General features: G+C 37.0%; 2 protein-coding genes across 2 annotated transcripts in view; one reads left to right on the top strand and one right to left on the bottom strand.

The window, feature by feature from the left end:
• The window catches only part of LOC309473874 (uncharacterized protein), a 14,165-nt gene extending 790 nt beyond the window's left edge, over positions 1–13,375 (top strand). The window contains exons 3-18 of the mRNA XM_082136112.1: positions 38–200; positions 3,075–3,267; positions 4,621–4,695; positions 4,959–5,030; positions 5,123–5,188; positions 5,283–5,348; positions 7,580–7,654; positions 7,918–7,989; positions 8,082–8,147; positions 8,242–8,307; positions 9,388–9,493; positions 9,920–9,990; positions 10,087–12,259; positions 12,458–12,556; positions 12,947–12,991; positions 13,086–13,375. Coding sequence (XP_081992238.1) covers positions 38–200; positions 3,075–3,267; positions 4,621–4,695; positions 4,959–5,030; positions 5,123–5,188; positions 5,283–5,348; positions 7,580–7,654; positions 7,918–7,989; positions 8,082–8,147; positions 8,242–8,307; positions 9,388–9,493; positions 9,920–9,990; positions 10,087–12,259; positions 12,458–12,556; positions 12,947–12,991; positions 13,086–13,336 — 3,659 coding nt within the window. The 3' untranslated portion in view covers positions 13,337–13,375. The remainder of the gene's footprint in view (positions 1–37; positions 201–3,074; positions 3,268–4,620; positions 4,696–4,958; positions 5,031–5,122; positions 5,189–5,282; positions 5,349–7,579; positions 7,655–7,917; positions 7,990–8,081; positions 8,148–8,241; positions 8,308–9,387; positions 9,494–9,919; positions 9,991–10,086; positions 12,260–12,457; positions 12,557–12,946; positions 12,992–13,085) is intronic.
• Positions 1–14,184, bottom strand: part of plxna1b (plexin A1b) — a 170,842-nt gene that overhangs the window by 96,852 nt on the left and 59,806 nt on the right. The window lies entirely within an intron of this gene.

Here is a 14,184-nt window from a genome sequence, read left to right as displayed (position 1 = left end):
TACAGTGAGGATTTGACTTTTCTCTGTTGTTGTGTAGGGAGAGGTGTGTTCAGTTGCACTGAGTTTGATAAGGGAGATTTCCTGCTGGAATACAGAGGAGACCTCATAAGCAAAGAAGAATGTGAGCGGAGGCAAAGAGTATATCATGACGCCCTCAAAGTATTCTTGTTTGAATTTCGTTACGATGGAAAACTCCTCTGGTATGTACATGTATTGAATGTACAGTACTGTGCAGAAGTGTTGGACACTTTATTTTCACCCTGTAAAAAGGTTTTAAGCCAGTTACTTTTATATTTTGCTGCAATGTGTCATTAGGAAATATAATTTTACATTTCCACACATTAATTATGCCATTAATTTTTATAATCCAGTGAGATTTGTATATGCACATGGAGTCTGACAACAGCCGGTGCTCCACACGGAGATCTGATCTCACCATCATCGAGTCTGTCTGGGGTTAGGCTACATGAAGAAACTGCGGCAACATCTCTAAGATGCTTTAAGAAACCTTCCTGTAAATTTAACTGAAAAACTTTGCAAATGTACCTAGACAAAAGCCGTTTTAAACACACAGTGTGATCACACCAAATATTGATTTGATTTAGTTTTGATAAATAAAATATATTCTTGACATTATTTTTGAAAGCATCCTGACTTTACAGCCCTTTTGCACATGTGCCTAAAACTTTTCATAATACGGTAGCTTTGCAGGAAGGTTTCTTCAAGCATCTTGGAGACATTGCTGCGGTTCTTCTGGATTTAGTTTGTCTCAGTTTTTTCTGTTTCTTCATGTAATCACAGACAGACTCAATGATGGTGAGATCAGATCAGACCGGCTGTTGTCAGACTTGTTGTGATACAGAAATCTCACTGGATTATTACAGTTAATGGCAAAATAAATCTGTGTAAATGTAAACTGATATTTCCTACTGACACACTACAGCAAAATTTATTTAAATAACTGGCTTGGAACAATTGGTAACACTTTACTTGAAGGGGTGTGCATAAGACTGACATGACACCTTCATAATCATGACATGGCAGATGTCCTAAATATGAAGGAGATTTTATGCATGTTTATGACAAGTGTCATTCGCTGAATTATGACATTTTTAATGCAAATATGTTTGAGATGTCTTTGTTATGACAACTTGACATAAACCAATACATCATAACCTGTCAGTGTCATTGTCATGACAACTTGACATTACCAAGACAACATAAATTGTCATAAATATGTCATAACCATGACACAGCAGATTAACTATCAAACTTAAGAAACCACTTAGCTTTATGGGTTAACATTACATTAAACTGTCAGGTGATTGGTTTTGACATTGGCTGTCATGAGGCCATTATAACTATGTCATGAATGTTTTTCTTGACCTCAACTACAGTGGTACAAATTTAATTTGTCATTAAAATGTTATAATGGCTTCATGACAGCCAATGTCAAAACCAACCACATGACAGTTTAATGAAATGTTAACCCATAAAGCTAAGTGGTTTCTTAAGTTTGATAATTAATCTGCTATGTCATGTTTATGACATATTTATGACAGGTTGTGTTGTTTTAGTAATGTCAAGTTGCCATAACAAAGACATCTCACACAATGTCATATTTGCATTAAAAATGTCATAACTGAGTGAATGACACTTAATGACATTTGTCAAACATGCACAAAACCTCCTTCATATTCATGACATGTGTCATGTCATGATTATGACGGTGTCATGTCAGTCTTATGCACACCCCTTCAAGTAAAGTGTTACCGAACAATTTTTTGTTTTGGTTAATAATAGCATGCCTAAGACTTTTGTGCAGTAGTGTATATTTATAATTATATTCAAAATGTGCAAGTGAACATGTCAATGATTAATTAATGCATAATTTAGTGTAGGGCTGCACGATTATGACAAAAATCATAATTGTTGATTATTCCCTTGAAATTGTAATTGCGATTTATTAATTACGATTATCACAATTTACATTGAATGATGTTTTGAGTAGTTTGGCCATGGGACCCACATTTTCCCATTGTCATCAAGCTGCGACCCACCTTTTTAGGAATTATATAGGCCTATTATAATACATTTGTTTACACAAAAATGATTGACACACACAAGTACTGTCCCCCTTTACTTAACATACAAATAAATTGTAAGAATATGACTAATACTGATAAATAAACAGTAGGCCTACGAGGTTAAGCTATTAAATAGCAGTCCCAAACTAGTTTTTTGTTAATACAATCTTGGTGTGAGCCACCACAGTCATATAATATACAAAATAACCAGTAAGTGGCATTTTGGGGTTATGGAAACAACAGGCTACCATGCTGATACACAATACTTAACAAGAACTGTTAAAGAAACATGGAAGCTGCTCCTGATAAATAGAATTAATCATACCTGCATGCAAAACACATGACGTACCAATAACGTGATTTATTGGTATTTTACTTTAAGTTACTTAATAATTTACGACGTTGCATGGTCGTATTTCTTTTGCGCTTTAGTGAAGTGATACAGCGCACACCGGCGCATTTGCGCGTGCAATTAAAGAGTGCACGCTACGACCACAGTATAATGATGACAGGACATGAAATGTAGTTTTTCTGAGGTAAGAGATTTTTTTTTTTCGTAACAAGTTATGAAAATAACGAGAATAATGACACTGACATATAGCCTGAAAACATCTCATCTGACAGCAGATACTGAATCTGGACAAGACTGAATCGTTTTTTTTCTAATTTAAAACGTAACGACGTTGCATGCTTGTTTATTTTGCACTTTATTTAGTGAAGCGATATATACAGTGGCATCCGTAATCGTAATCACGATTAGAAATTCGATTAATTGTGCAGCCCTAATTTAGTGCACATTTTGGTATATTTTTTTTTAAATATCAGTTATGCATTATCAAAGCTCGGTAATGAGCATTAAATGATTGAACAAATAATATAATATTTGATGTTCCTAGGCTTTCAGTACTGATAATCTGTTTTTAATGTCAAAAACATTTTAACAGGAATAAAACTCCATTATTGATAGTTGAACTCTCATTTGTTTAGTGTTGATGCTGCCCGAGATGACGCTTCTCTTGGTAGACTTGTCAATGATGACCATATTAACCCAAACAGCAAGATGAAGACGATCCGTGTGGATGGAAAACCTCACCTATGCTTATTTGCTATAAGAAGCATATGTGCTGGTGAAGAGATCACATATAATTACGGTGATTCTGAGTGGCCATGGCGATGCACGGTATGTAAACCTTTACAACAAGAACTTTTATTTATTGGATTATTTCAAAGGTTCAAAATATTAAGTCAAATGTAATGGATTTTTATATTACAGTATGTCAGTTTGTGTGTAGCTTTACACCTGACCTGTTTAGATTAGATTAGAGTTAATCATAATAGAATTAGGTAAAAAAGTAGCCTCCTCAGTTAAAATAGACTTTCAATAAGTAATTCTGCAATGGTAATTATTTGTCAAATATTTTGTTTCTTATGTGTTTTTTAAAACTTATTTCAGATAACAGCTGAAAAGAATCAGTTGAGACCCAAACAAGATAAAGCAACTCAGTTGAGACCCAAACAAGATACAGTATCCAAGAAGTTAATTTAATAATTTAGTTATTCCTTGAAGAAAAGAACAGATTTTAGTGTTTCTCAGAAACATTGTTTGCCACTGTTATCAGTCACTGAATTATGATTGTGTGTGCAAAAAGTGAGTCCTGATCACTCACTGTACATCTAGCACAGGCGCGGTGTCTCGTATCACTCTCTACACACACACACTTTAACTCAGGGTGCCGTCAAAATGTATCTAGTTACCAGTGTCCCAGTAAAACTAGTGTCCTCATAGACCAGGATTCTGTCAAACTTACACAACACACTCAGTCAAAGTCAAACATCAAGAACATGTTCGTATGATGACCTCATAAAACGGTGTCCTCATAGACCAGGGTTCTGTCAAACTTACACAACACACTCAGTCAAAGTCAAACATCAAGAACATGTTCGTATGATGACCTCATAAAACGGTGTCCTCATAGACCAGGGTTCTGTCAAACTTACACAACACACTCAGTCAAAGTCAAACATCAAGAACATGTTCGTATGATGACCTCATAAAACGGTGTCCTCATAGACCAGGGTTCTGTCAAACTTACACAACACACTCAGTCAAAGTCAAACATCAAGAACATGTTCGTATGATGACCTCATAAAACGGTGTCCTCATAGACCAGGGTTCTGTCAAACTTACACAACACACTCAGTCAAAGTCAAACATCAAGAACATGTTCGTATGATGACCTCATAAAACGGTGTCCTCATAAAACAGGTGTAAAGCTACACACAACCTGACCTACTATAATGAACACACACACATAATATTATGCATATAAAAAGCCATGAACATTGGAAATTTATTTTCAATTTTATAACTAGTATACAATTCCTGACCTCAAGTATCCCATTTTAGAATTGGAATTGTTTTTTTTTTATTCCCAACTCTAAGAATGAGCAAATGTAGCAAAGATGTTTTTGAGACGTAGGCTGTTAACGTATTTAGACCAGTGTTTCAAATGTCTAATTTGATGTTTTGTAGACTCTCAGTGAGGTTGAACCCCACCCTCTTAAAGTGAACACTCATTTCCAGTCAGAAGCCATAGACGTACAGAAGGTATTGTTTTTTTCTTTCTGTAAATCAAATGGTTATGGCCATATATTCAGTTTGAACTAAATGCATGATTTCCACGTTAATATTTCACCCTCTTTTAAATGTGCAAGTCACTGCTGTAACATATGAATTACTTTGCCCACTATAATTATTACAGAGTGGTTGAAAATGTGCCATCATATCTGAATTTGTTCTGGCATCATTAGCCATATTTTGCTTGAGTACCTCATTCATAATGTGAGCTTGTTTTTATTTCATGTTTTCAGTTGACAGTTGTCAGTGATCAATCAGGGTTAATGGAATCAAGGGTCTGTGCATCCACTGAAGGACTGGAACAGGTATGTCTGTGATGCTGCTTTACTTGGATAATCTCTGAATCACGTCTGTAGTAGAGTGATTAGTATCTTTTTTTCCTTTTCTTTACTTCCAGGTGACTCCTGAGAAGGACAGAATATCATTGGAAGGTCAAGACTGTGTTGAGAAGGATGTTGAGATGGTAATAAAAAGAGCATTGCATCATTTTAGAAAATAATAGTTTGTTGTAGTGCATCTTCTCCACATTAGCCTTCTTTTTTTCATTATGTTTTCAGATGCCACCTGTCAAAGAGTTAAATGAGGAGCAGAGCTTTTGTGGACCTACTGAAGGAGTCAAGGAGGTATTTACTTGTTTTAGTTAAATTATTTACACAGTGTTTCCCATTAATTGCCTTTACTCTGCTGGCCCTCCACAGTCTAATCTGTCCTGCCTCAGTTTGAACCGAAAGAACCAAAAAATATTTGTACACTTCTCATAATAACATAAAATGTATTTGACATTAGTTCATTTGTCAGATTCTTTGCCCAAGCAATGGCACAGAACACAAAGTCAATAGCACGATATGGCTTAGTGCCCATAGAGCTGGTAAGTCCCGCCCCTTCCGCTAACCCCACGGGACCTCTAGGTTGAAAAATCGTCAATGCAAGTGAATGTGAGAAAATAATTATTTTCTGGTCCCGTTTGAATTTTGCCATGAATGTGAACATATGTTGTCTGTGAATTTTTAATATAATTTTTTGTGTGTAGAATGCTACAATTTAGCGGGTAGAAGTTTGATACGGTTAGACTTTTTGTGAGAGCACTTTGTGGACTACAACTCTTCACTGCTTTTTTTTTTTACATCAGATGGGAATCTGAAGAAAGAACAGCCCATTTGGTTTGAATGGTGACATTTGGGTACAAAACACACAGGCATCTCGATCTGTCTCCATAGATTATCGCAGCATTAGCACCGTGATTTGACAAGTGGAGGGAAAATGTGTTATGGGGTGACGTCACATAGGCGACATGTAGTCTTTCTCGTTATGTCTTTTCCACAACTGCTAGCCAAAGAATCATACAATATACTGTCAAACTCGTAACATGAAAAATTATATAAAATTCACAGACATTATATGTTCAAATTCATGGCACAGTTCAAACGGGACCAGAAAATAATTATTTTCTCACATTCACTTGCATTGACTATTTTTCAACCTAGAGGTCCAGTGGGGGTTTTACAGATGGGCGGGACTTACCAGCTCTATATCAAATCGTGAATATAATTACATATATTTACATATTTATTTACATATTTATTTACATTATATATAAATATTTATTTTATATACAGCGCATGCCAGTATTAAAAACTCATAATTGTACATGTTAGATTAAATTTAATCATAAAAGAAGTAGGTAAAAAAGTAGCCTCCTTGGTTAAAATAGACTTTCAATAAGCAATTCTGCAATGGTAATTATTTGTCAAATATTTTGTTTCTTATGTGTTTTAAAAAAAACTTATTTCAGATGACAACTGAAAAGAATCAGTTGAGACCCAAACAAGATACAGAAACTCTAAAGGTATCCAAGAAGTTAATTTAATAATTTAGTTATTCCTTGAAGAAAAAAACAGATTTTAGTGTTTCTCAGAAACATTGTTTGCCACTGTTATCAGTCACTGAATTATGATTGTGTGTGCAAAAAGTGAGTCCTGATCACTCACTGTACATCTAGCACAGGCGCGGTGTCTCGTATCACTCTCTACACACACACACTTTAACTCAGGGTGCCGTCAAAATGTATCTAGTTACCAGTGTCCCAGTAAAACTAGTGTCCTCATAGACCAGGATTCTGTCAAACTTACACAACACACTCAGTCAAAGTCAAACATCAAGAACATGTTCGTATGATGACCTCATAAAACGGTGTCCTCATAGACCAGGGTTCCGTCAAACTTACACAACACACTCAGTCAAAGTCAAACATCAAGAACATGTTCGTATGATGACCTCATAAAACGGTGTCCTCATAGACCAGGGTTCTGTCAAACTTACACAACACACTCAGTCAAAGTCAAACATCAAGAACATGTTCGTATGATGACCTCATAAAACGGTGTCCTCATAGACCAGGGTTCCGTCAAACTTACACAACACACTCAGTCAAAGTCAAACATCAAGAACATGTTCGTATGATGACCTCATAAAACGGTGTCCTCATAGACCAGGGTTCTGTCAAACTTACACAACACACTCAGTCAAAGTCAAACATCAAGAACATGTTCGTATGATGACCTCATAAAACGGTGTCCTCATAAAACAGGTGTAAAGCTACACACAACCTGACCTACTATAATGAACACACACACATAATATTATGCATATAAAAAGCCATGAACATTGGAAATTTATTTTCAATTTTATAACTAGTATACAATTCCTGACCTCAAGTATCCCATTTTAGAATTGGAATTGTTTTTTTTTTATTCCCAACTCTAAGAATGAGCAAATGTAGCAAAGATGTTTTTGAGACGTAGGCTGTTAACGTATTTAGACCAGTGTTTCAAATGTCTAATTTGATGTTTTGTAGACTCTCAGTGAGGTTGAACCCCACCCTCTTAAAGTGAACACTCATTTCCAGTCAGAAGCCATAGACGTACAGAAGGTATTGTTTTTTTCTTTCTGTAAATCAAATGGTTATGGCCATATATTCAGTTTGAACTAAATGCATGATTTCCACGTTAATATTTCACCCTCTTTTAAATGTGCAAGTCACTGCTGTAACATATGAATTACTTTGCCCACTATAATTATTACAGAGTGGTTGAAAATGTGCCATCATATCTGAATTTGTTCTGGCATCATTAGCCATATTTTGCTTGAGTACCTCATTCATAATGTGAGCTTGTTTTTATTTCATGTTTTCAGTTGACAGTTGTCAGTGATCAATCAGGGTTAATGGAATCAAGGGTCTGTGCATCCACTGAAGGACTGGAACAGGTATGTCTGTGATGCTGCTTTACTTGGATAATCTCTGAATCACGTCTGTAGTAGAGTGATTAGTATCTTTTTTTCCTTTTCTTTACTTCCAGGTGACTCCTGAGAAGGACAGAATATCATTGGAAGGTCAAGACTGTGTTGAGAAGGATGTTGAGATGGTAATAAAAAGAGCATTGCATCATTTTAGAAAATAATAGTTTGTTGTAGTGCATCTTCTCCACATTAGCCTTCTTTTTTTCATTATGTTTTCAGATGCCACCTGTCAAAGAGTTAAATGAGGAGCAGAGCTTTTGTGGACCTACTGAAGGAGTCAAGGAGGTATTTACTTGTTTTAGTTAAATTATTTACACAGTGTTTCCCATTAATTGCCTTTACTCTGCTGGCCCTCCACAGTCTAATCTGTCCTGCCTCAGTTTGAACCGAAAGAACCAAAATGCATTTGACATTGTGTTCTGTGCCATTGCTTGGGCAAAGAATCTGTCAAATGAACTAAAGTCGAAAGCACCATATGGCTTAGTGCCCATATCAAATCGTGAAAGACTGAAATTTAATTAAGTAAATAGTCTATTGCACTCCCTGTTTCAAAGTGAAGAGCACACTTTGCTTGCGTGATCAGCTTGAGTTCCGGTGTTTGCATTCATTCCCTGTGAACTGAGACATGGAAGTGAACTCGATTTGTGCACGTGCCTTAAGTTTAATCTGCATTAGGGAATGAAACGGGCACCAGTTACACTCTATTTTCACATTTGCATTATATCCTACATTCTTGTGGACCGGAGGAGATGGACCAGATTGATGAATTTAACTTTAAAATGTACAAAACTTCTTCCAGGGTGCATGATTAAAGATGTGTTTGCACAGTATTATGGGATATTAAGATGCTCTAAAACGATGAGCTCTAAAACGATGAGCAAAACAATGCTGTGCAGCTTGAGGTTATGTTGTCTGAAAAGACAACTATTTGAGAACTTACAACCTACAGCACATTTACTGTTAATAAAAATATTAAATATGCTTCCCTCAAATCAGCCCTACTGTATAATACCTGAAAGCATTACTAAAATACAGGTATAGTACAGTAAGCCCTTAGTACATCTGTGTAGAAAGTACTGTATACTTAGTACTTTCACCTCAGTGTACATCTGTATACTTTAAATAAATACTTTAGTATTTATTTGTAAAAAAAACTGCTTTTTTTATAAACTCTTTTCAGTAATATTAGACAATGTCTAAATAAGGATTTGTGTTACAGCATATCAACCAATACCATTTATTAAGCTCTGTGATGTAAATGTTCTTTAATGATTGCAATAATGTAGCTCATAATGTAGTTTTACATGTATGTTTTAGAATATTCCTTTTCTTTTATGATTTCACATTCACATTTTTTCTTCACAGATCTGTAAGCATGACGTGGTCACTTCAGCAATATCAAGCATGGACAGATGTGCTGAATGTGTGGGACCTGTTGCGGCACTAAAGTGGATTGGCCTGAGATGTAAATGTTAGTATGTCTATTTTGCAGCATGACATATCTTAATTCATTTTAGTATCATTCATTTAAGATTTAAGATCAAAATTGAATAACTGTTGCAGGTGATTATCAGATTATTGGTTAGGCTAGTAGTTTTTGTTGTGGTATAGAAGTACTTAAAAAAATATGCTTCAAGTAATGCATGGAAAGCAAAGTTACATTTGCACACACTACTCATTTTATTTTTAATTTTATTTTTGCTGATCTGAAAAATTATCCTATCCATTACCTAAAACCGTATATATGATCCAAACCTTGAGTTTTGTGATCTATTACACCACTAAAAACCATTAATAAGAATAAGGCGGTAATAGCAATTTAACATGAGATTCTATACCTAAAAGCAATACAAATGTAAACAGCTGAACATGTCCTGATACATGATTTCTCTCATAGTGTGCTCCAGTTTTTGGCACAAGTCCTGTTATTCAAAGTTTCATGAATGGACTAGAAAACAGTCATCACTGGTAAGAGAATGTTTGATTCTATTTGTTTGCTCCTCAGTTTTATGAATTAAACTTTCTATTATTGCTGTAAATTAATCATAAATATATTGACAATAGGACGTAAGTTCAGAGGAAGACGAGCAGTCAGATGAAGAATACATACCAGAGTCTGAGTCAGACAGTTCAGTTGAACTGACAACAAGACCAGCAAGATATGATCAAGCTGAACTCCTCTCAGATATACAGGGAGCTGCATCCTCTAAGTTTAGTGAACCTCGGAGATCTGATGAAACCTCTCTTAATTTATCTGAGGACAAAGAGAAACCAATCTTAAAGGCCAGGGGAGCAGCATGTGTGTTTGAAGAGTCTGGCTTGTTTTGTCATGAGGAGCAGTTGACTGATGTTGAGATAGACAGTGAATCGGACAGGTCTGGTGAATGCCACCTTCCCAGAAAGCAAGATTCAGAGGTACGCAGGTCAACCGATGTTATGTTATCACCCCGATCACACAACAGAGAGGACAGTACTGAGAAGCTTTTGAATGCAAAAAGGGCAGCAACATTGAGAGAGGAAGGGAGAGAAAGCAGTATGGCTGAAGCAGATCAGTGTGAGCAATCAGCAAATATTTCCTGTTCAGCAAATAGTAAGAACTATTGTTACATCTGCGGGAAACCTCAGTCCAAGTTAGCGCGCCATTTGAAAACTCATATATCTGATGTTGAAGTTGGGGAGGCTTTGTCACTCCCTGTGCACTCGAAAGAACGTAAAGCAATGCTGCAAAAACTCAGGAATAAGGGCAACTATCAGCATAACACAGATGTTTTACAGTGTGGAGAGGGGGCCCTTAAAATAAAACGGGCACCAAAAAAAGAATGTGATTCAAAGCATTTTGTGCATTGCATGTACTGCAAAGGGATGTTTGTACGGAGAGATCTATGGCGTCATTTGAAAAGATGTTCCTCAAAACCAGCGTCTGACAGTGAAAACCAAGGGAGAACCAGGGTTTTGGGTCTGGCAACTATGGCAGAGTCTTCAATCAGTCAGCAGATATCTCAAGGAGTTTGGAAACTTTTAAGTGTCATGAAGCAGGATGACATTTCTGCTGTCGTCAAAAATGACCTGAGTATTCTTCAGCTTGCACAGTCTTTCTTTAACAAACATGGACATGACCCCACCAAATTTGAGTACATTCGTCAAAAACTCAGAGAAATTGGAAGATTGTTGTTGACTTTGCGTAGAGAGTTTTCTATATACAGTCTTGAAGAAGCTGTGAAACCTGCCAATTTTCACAGACTCATTGGAGCGGTCCAGAGGGTGTCTGGTTATGACGACGAGAGTCACTCCTACCAATGTCCAAGCCTTGCACTGAAATTGGGGCATTCTTTGAATAAGATTTGTGAAATCATTCACTGCAGAGCACTGATGTCCGAGGACAAGGAACTGATCGCGTCGACAGAGACCTTTAAAAAGCTCTACTCCTCAAAGTGGTCCGAGATGATCTCGCACAGTGCTTTAGTCACATTGAATGAGGCAAAATTTAACAAGCCATCAACACTGCCCTTCACTCAGGACGTACAGTGCCTTCATCAGTTCCTGGAAAAGACTGCGCATACGGCATTTCTGAAACTAAAAGAGACTGGGTCACCTCAAAGCTACGCAGAACTAGCCAAAGCAACGCTCACCAAAATAATAGTTTTCAATCGTAGACGTGCAGGAGAGGTCTCTAAAATGCCACTCAAAGGCTTCAAAGAAAGGGACAGCACTTCTCTCCATGATGATGTTGCCATGGGCCTGAGTAAGTTTGAACAGAAACTCTGCAGCCATTTTAGTCGAGTTGAGATCAGGGGGAAAAGGGGAAGAAAGGTTGCGGTTCTTCTCTCACCTGATATGGTTGATGCCCTGACACTGCTGGTCAGCAAGAGAAGTGAATGTGGAGTGCTGGACACTAATGAATTCTTGTTTGCCAGACCCAACTGCCAGAGTCACTACAGAGGCCCAGACTCTCTTAGGGTATATGCAAGTGAATGTGGAGCTCAAAATCCAGAGTTTCTAAGATCAACTCATCTGCGCAAACATGTTGCTACTCTCTCCCAAATCCTAAACCTGAAAAACAACGAATTGGATCAGGTCGCAGATTTCTTAGGACATGATATCCGCGTCCATCGCAACTATTACAGGCTGCCTGAAGCCACTACTCAGCTGGCTAAAATATCCAAGTTACTTCTAGCCATGGAAAAGGGCTGTCTTCCTAATATTCAAGGCAAATCGCTTGATGACATTGAGATTGAAGGTATGTCCATCCTAGTGTAGGCAGTACAGTGGATCTTTTACACTCATAGGGAGATTTAAGGAAACTCTGAGTTATGTGATGTACCATGCATCCATTGAGTACACTGTAGGGTGTAGTCTAATTGTCATTTTTCACAAATTACTTTTGAGTACAGGTTAAACGTGTAGATGTTTCTCATGTTCTAAATTTCACTTCAAGATGAGATCAGTATGACGGATTCTGATGCCAGTGATCTTAATGAGAGCGAGTCTGAGGATGATGCTCCTGCTGGAGCTGCAGGTGTCTCCAGTGATGTTGGTATGTGTCAAGTTTATGAACATGTTTGTTTATTATTATTTTAACCCATAATTTTCATTAGATTATTGGCATAAATAAAATGCATAGATACAATTATACTGTATACTGTGCATATAGTGCAACTTTTCTAACAGAATATTATTGAAATTAGGGATCAGCCAATAAGTTGATCATTTTCATGTTCGCCAAAAACTGATAAATAACAGATGAACACAAGTTTTAAAAAGCAGCTGTTTAACAGGCTGAAAATATTTAATCTCTGAAGTATTATTTTGATTATGTTGTTTGAAATGTCATTAAGGTATCAGGTTTATAACCAGTTAACATTGAGTTCTGTAAGTTTAAGTTACATCTGAGTTTCCTGATCAGTATATTACTAATTTCTTGCAGATGTTCATAAGATGCCCATTGAGGAGACCACTGAAGTTTTGCAAGGTACCTGAAGTTTAAATTAGAACACGACCATCATTGTAAGTACATGAGCTCTCTTATAGTTAGAGCTTACTAACGTATTAATTATTCTGTACAGAAAATGAGAGTGAGGCAGAAATTGAAAACCCACGGAGAGGACAAAAAGTGTGCTGGTCGGATGCAGAAGTTAGCGCTGTAATGAAACATTTTAAGGCACATATAATGAAAGGGAAACTGGCCACACTGACAGAATGCCAGCAGTGTAAGACAGCAGAAGATCCAGTTTTGGCTAGGCGCAGTGCTCAGAACATCAGAGATTTTGTCAGAAACCGTGGAATTACTTTAAAAAGGAAAGCACAAAGCAAGTAAAGTTAGATCATGTGTCTTATTTGATGTTGTTCTATTTTGATTATTACTTTTGTTGTTTTTGTTATTTTCATTCTGCATTAAGAAACTTATGGCAGCAGTAGTTGTCAAAAAGAGGCAATTCTGTCAGCATTTCCTCACCCTCATGTTGTTTCAAACATGTATGACTTTCTATCTTCAGTGGAACACAAAAGGAGATGTTTAGCAGAATGTTAGGGCCAACCTCAGCTTCAGCGGGAATAGTTAGACACGAGTGTACTGTAAAAACACCTTCTGAGCGAATAGAGATAGACACGAGTGTACTGTATAAACACTTTCTGAGCGAATAGAGATAGACACGAGTGTACTGTAAAAACACCTTCTGAGCGAATAGAGATAGACACGAGTGTACTGTATAAACACCTTCTGAGCAAATAGAGATAGACACGAGTGTACTGTATCAACACCTTCTGAGCGAATAGAGATAGACACGAGTGTACTGTATTAACACCTTCTGAGCGAATAGAGATAGACACGTGTACTGTATTAACACCTTCTGAGCGAATAGAGATAGACACGAGTGTACTGTATCAACACCTTCTGAGCGAATAGAGATAGACACGAGTGTACTGTATCAACACCTGAGCGAATAGAGATAGACACGAGTGTACTGTATAAACACCTGAGCGAATAGAGATAGACACGAGTGTACTGTATCAACACCTTCTGAGCGAATAGAGATAGACACGAGTGTACTGTATAAACACCTTCTGAGCGAATAGAGATAGACACGAGTGTACTGTATAAACACCTGAGCGAATAGAGATAGACACGAGTGTACTGTATCAACACCTGAGCGAATAGAGATAGAC

Source organism: Leuciscus leuciscus, assembly GCF_965113295.1.
Source record: "Leuciscus leuciscus genome assembly, chromosome: 14".
In the NCBI taxonomy this organism is placed as follows: Eukaryota; Metazoa; Chordata; class Actinopteri; order Cypriniformes; family Leuciscidae; genus Leuciscus; species Leuciscus leuciscus.
This window is presented reverse-complemented; position numbering and strand designations above follow the sequence as displayed.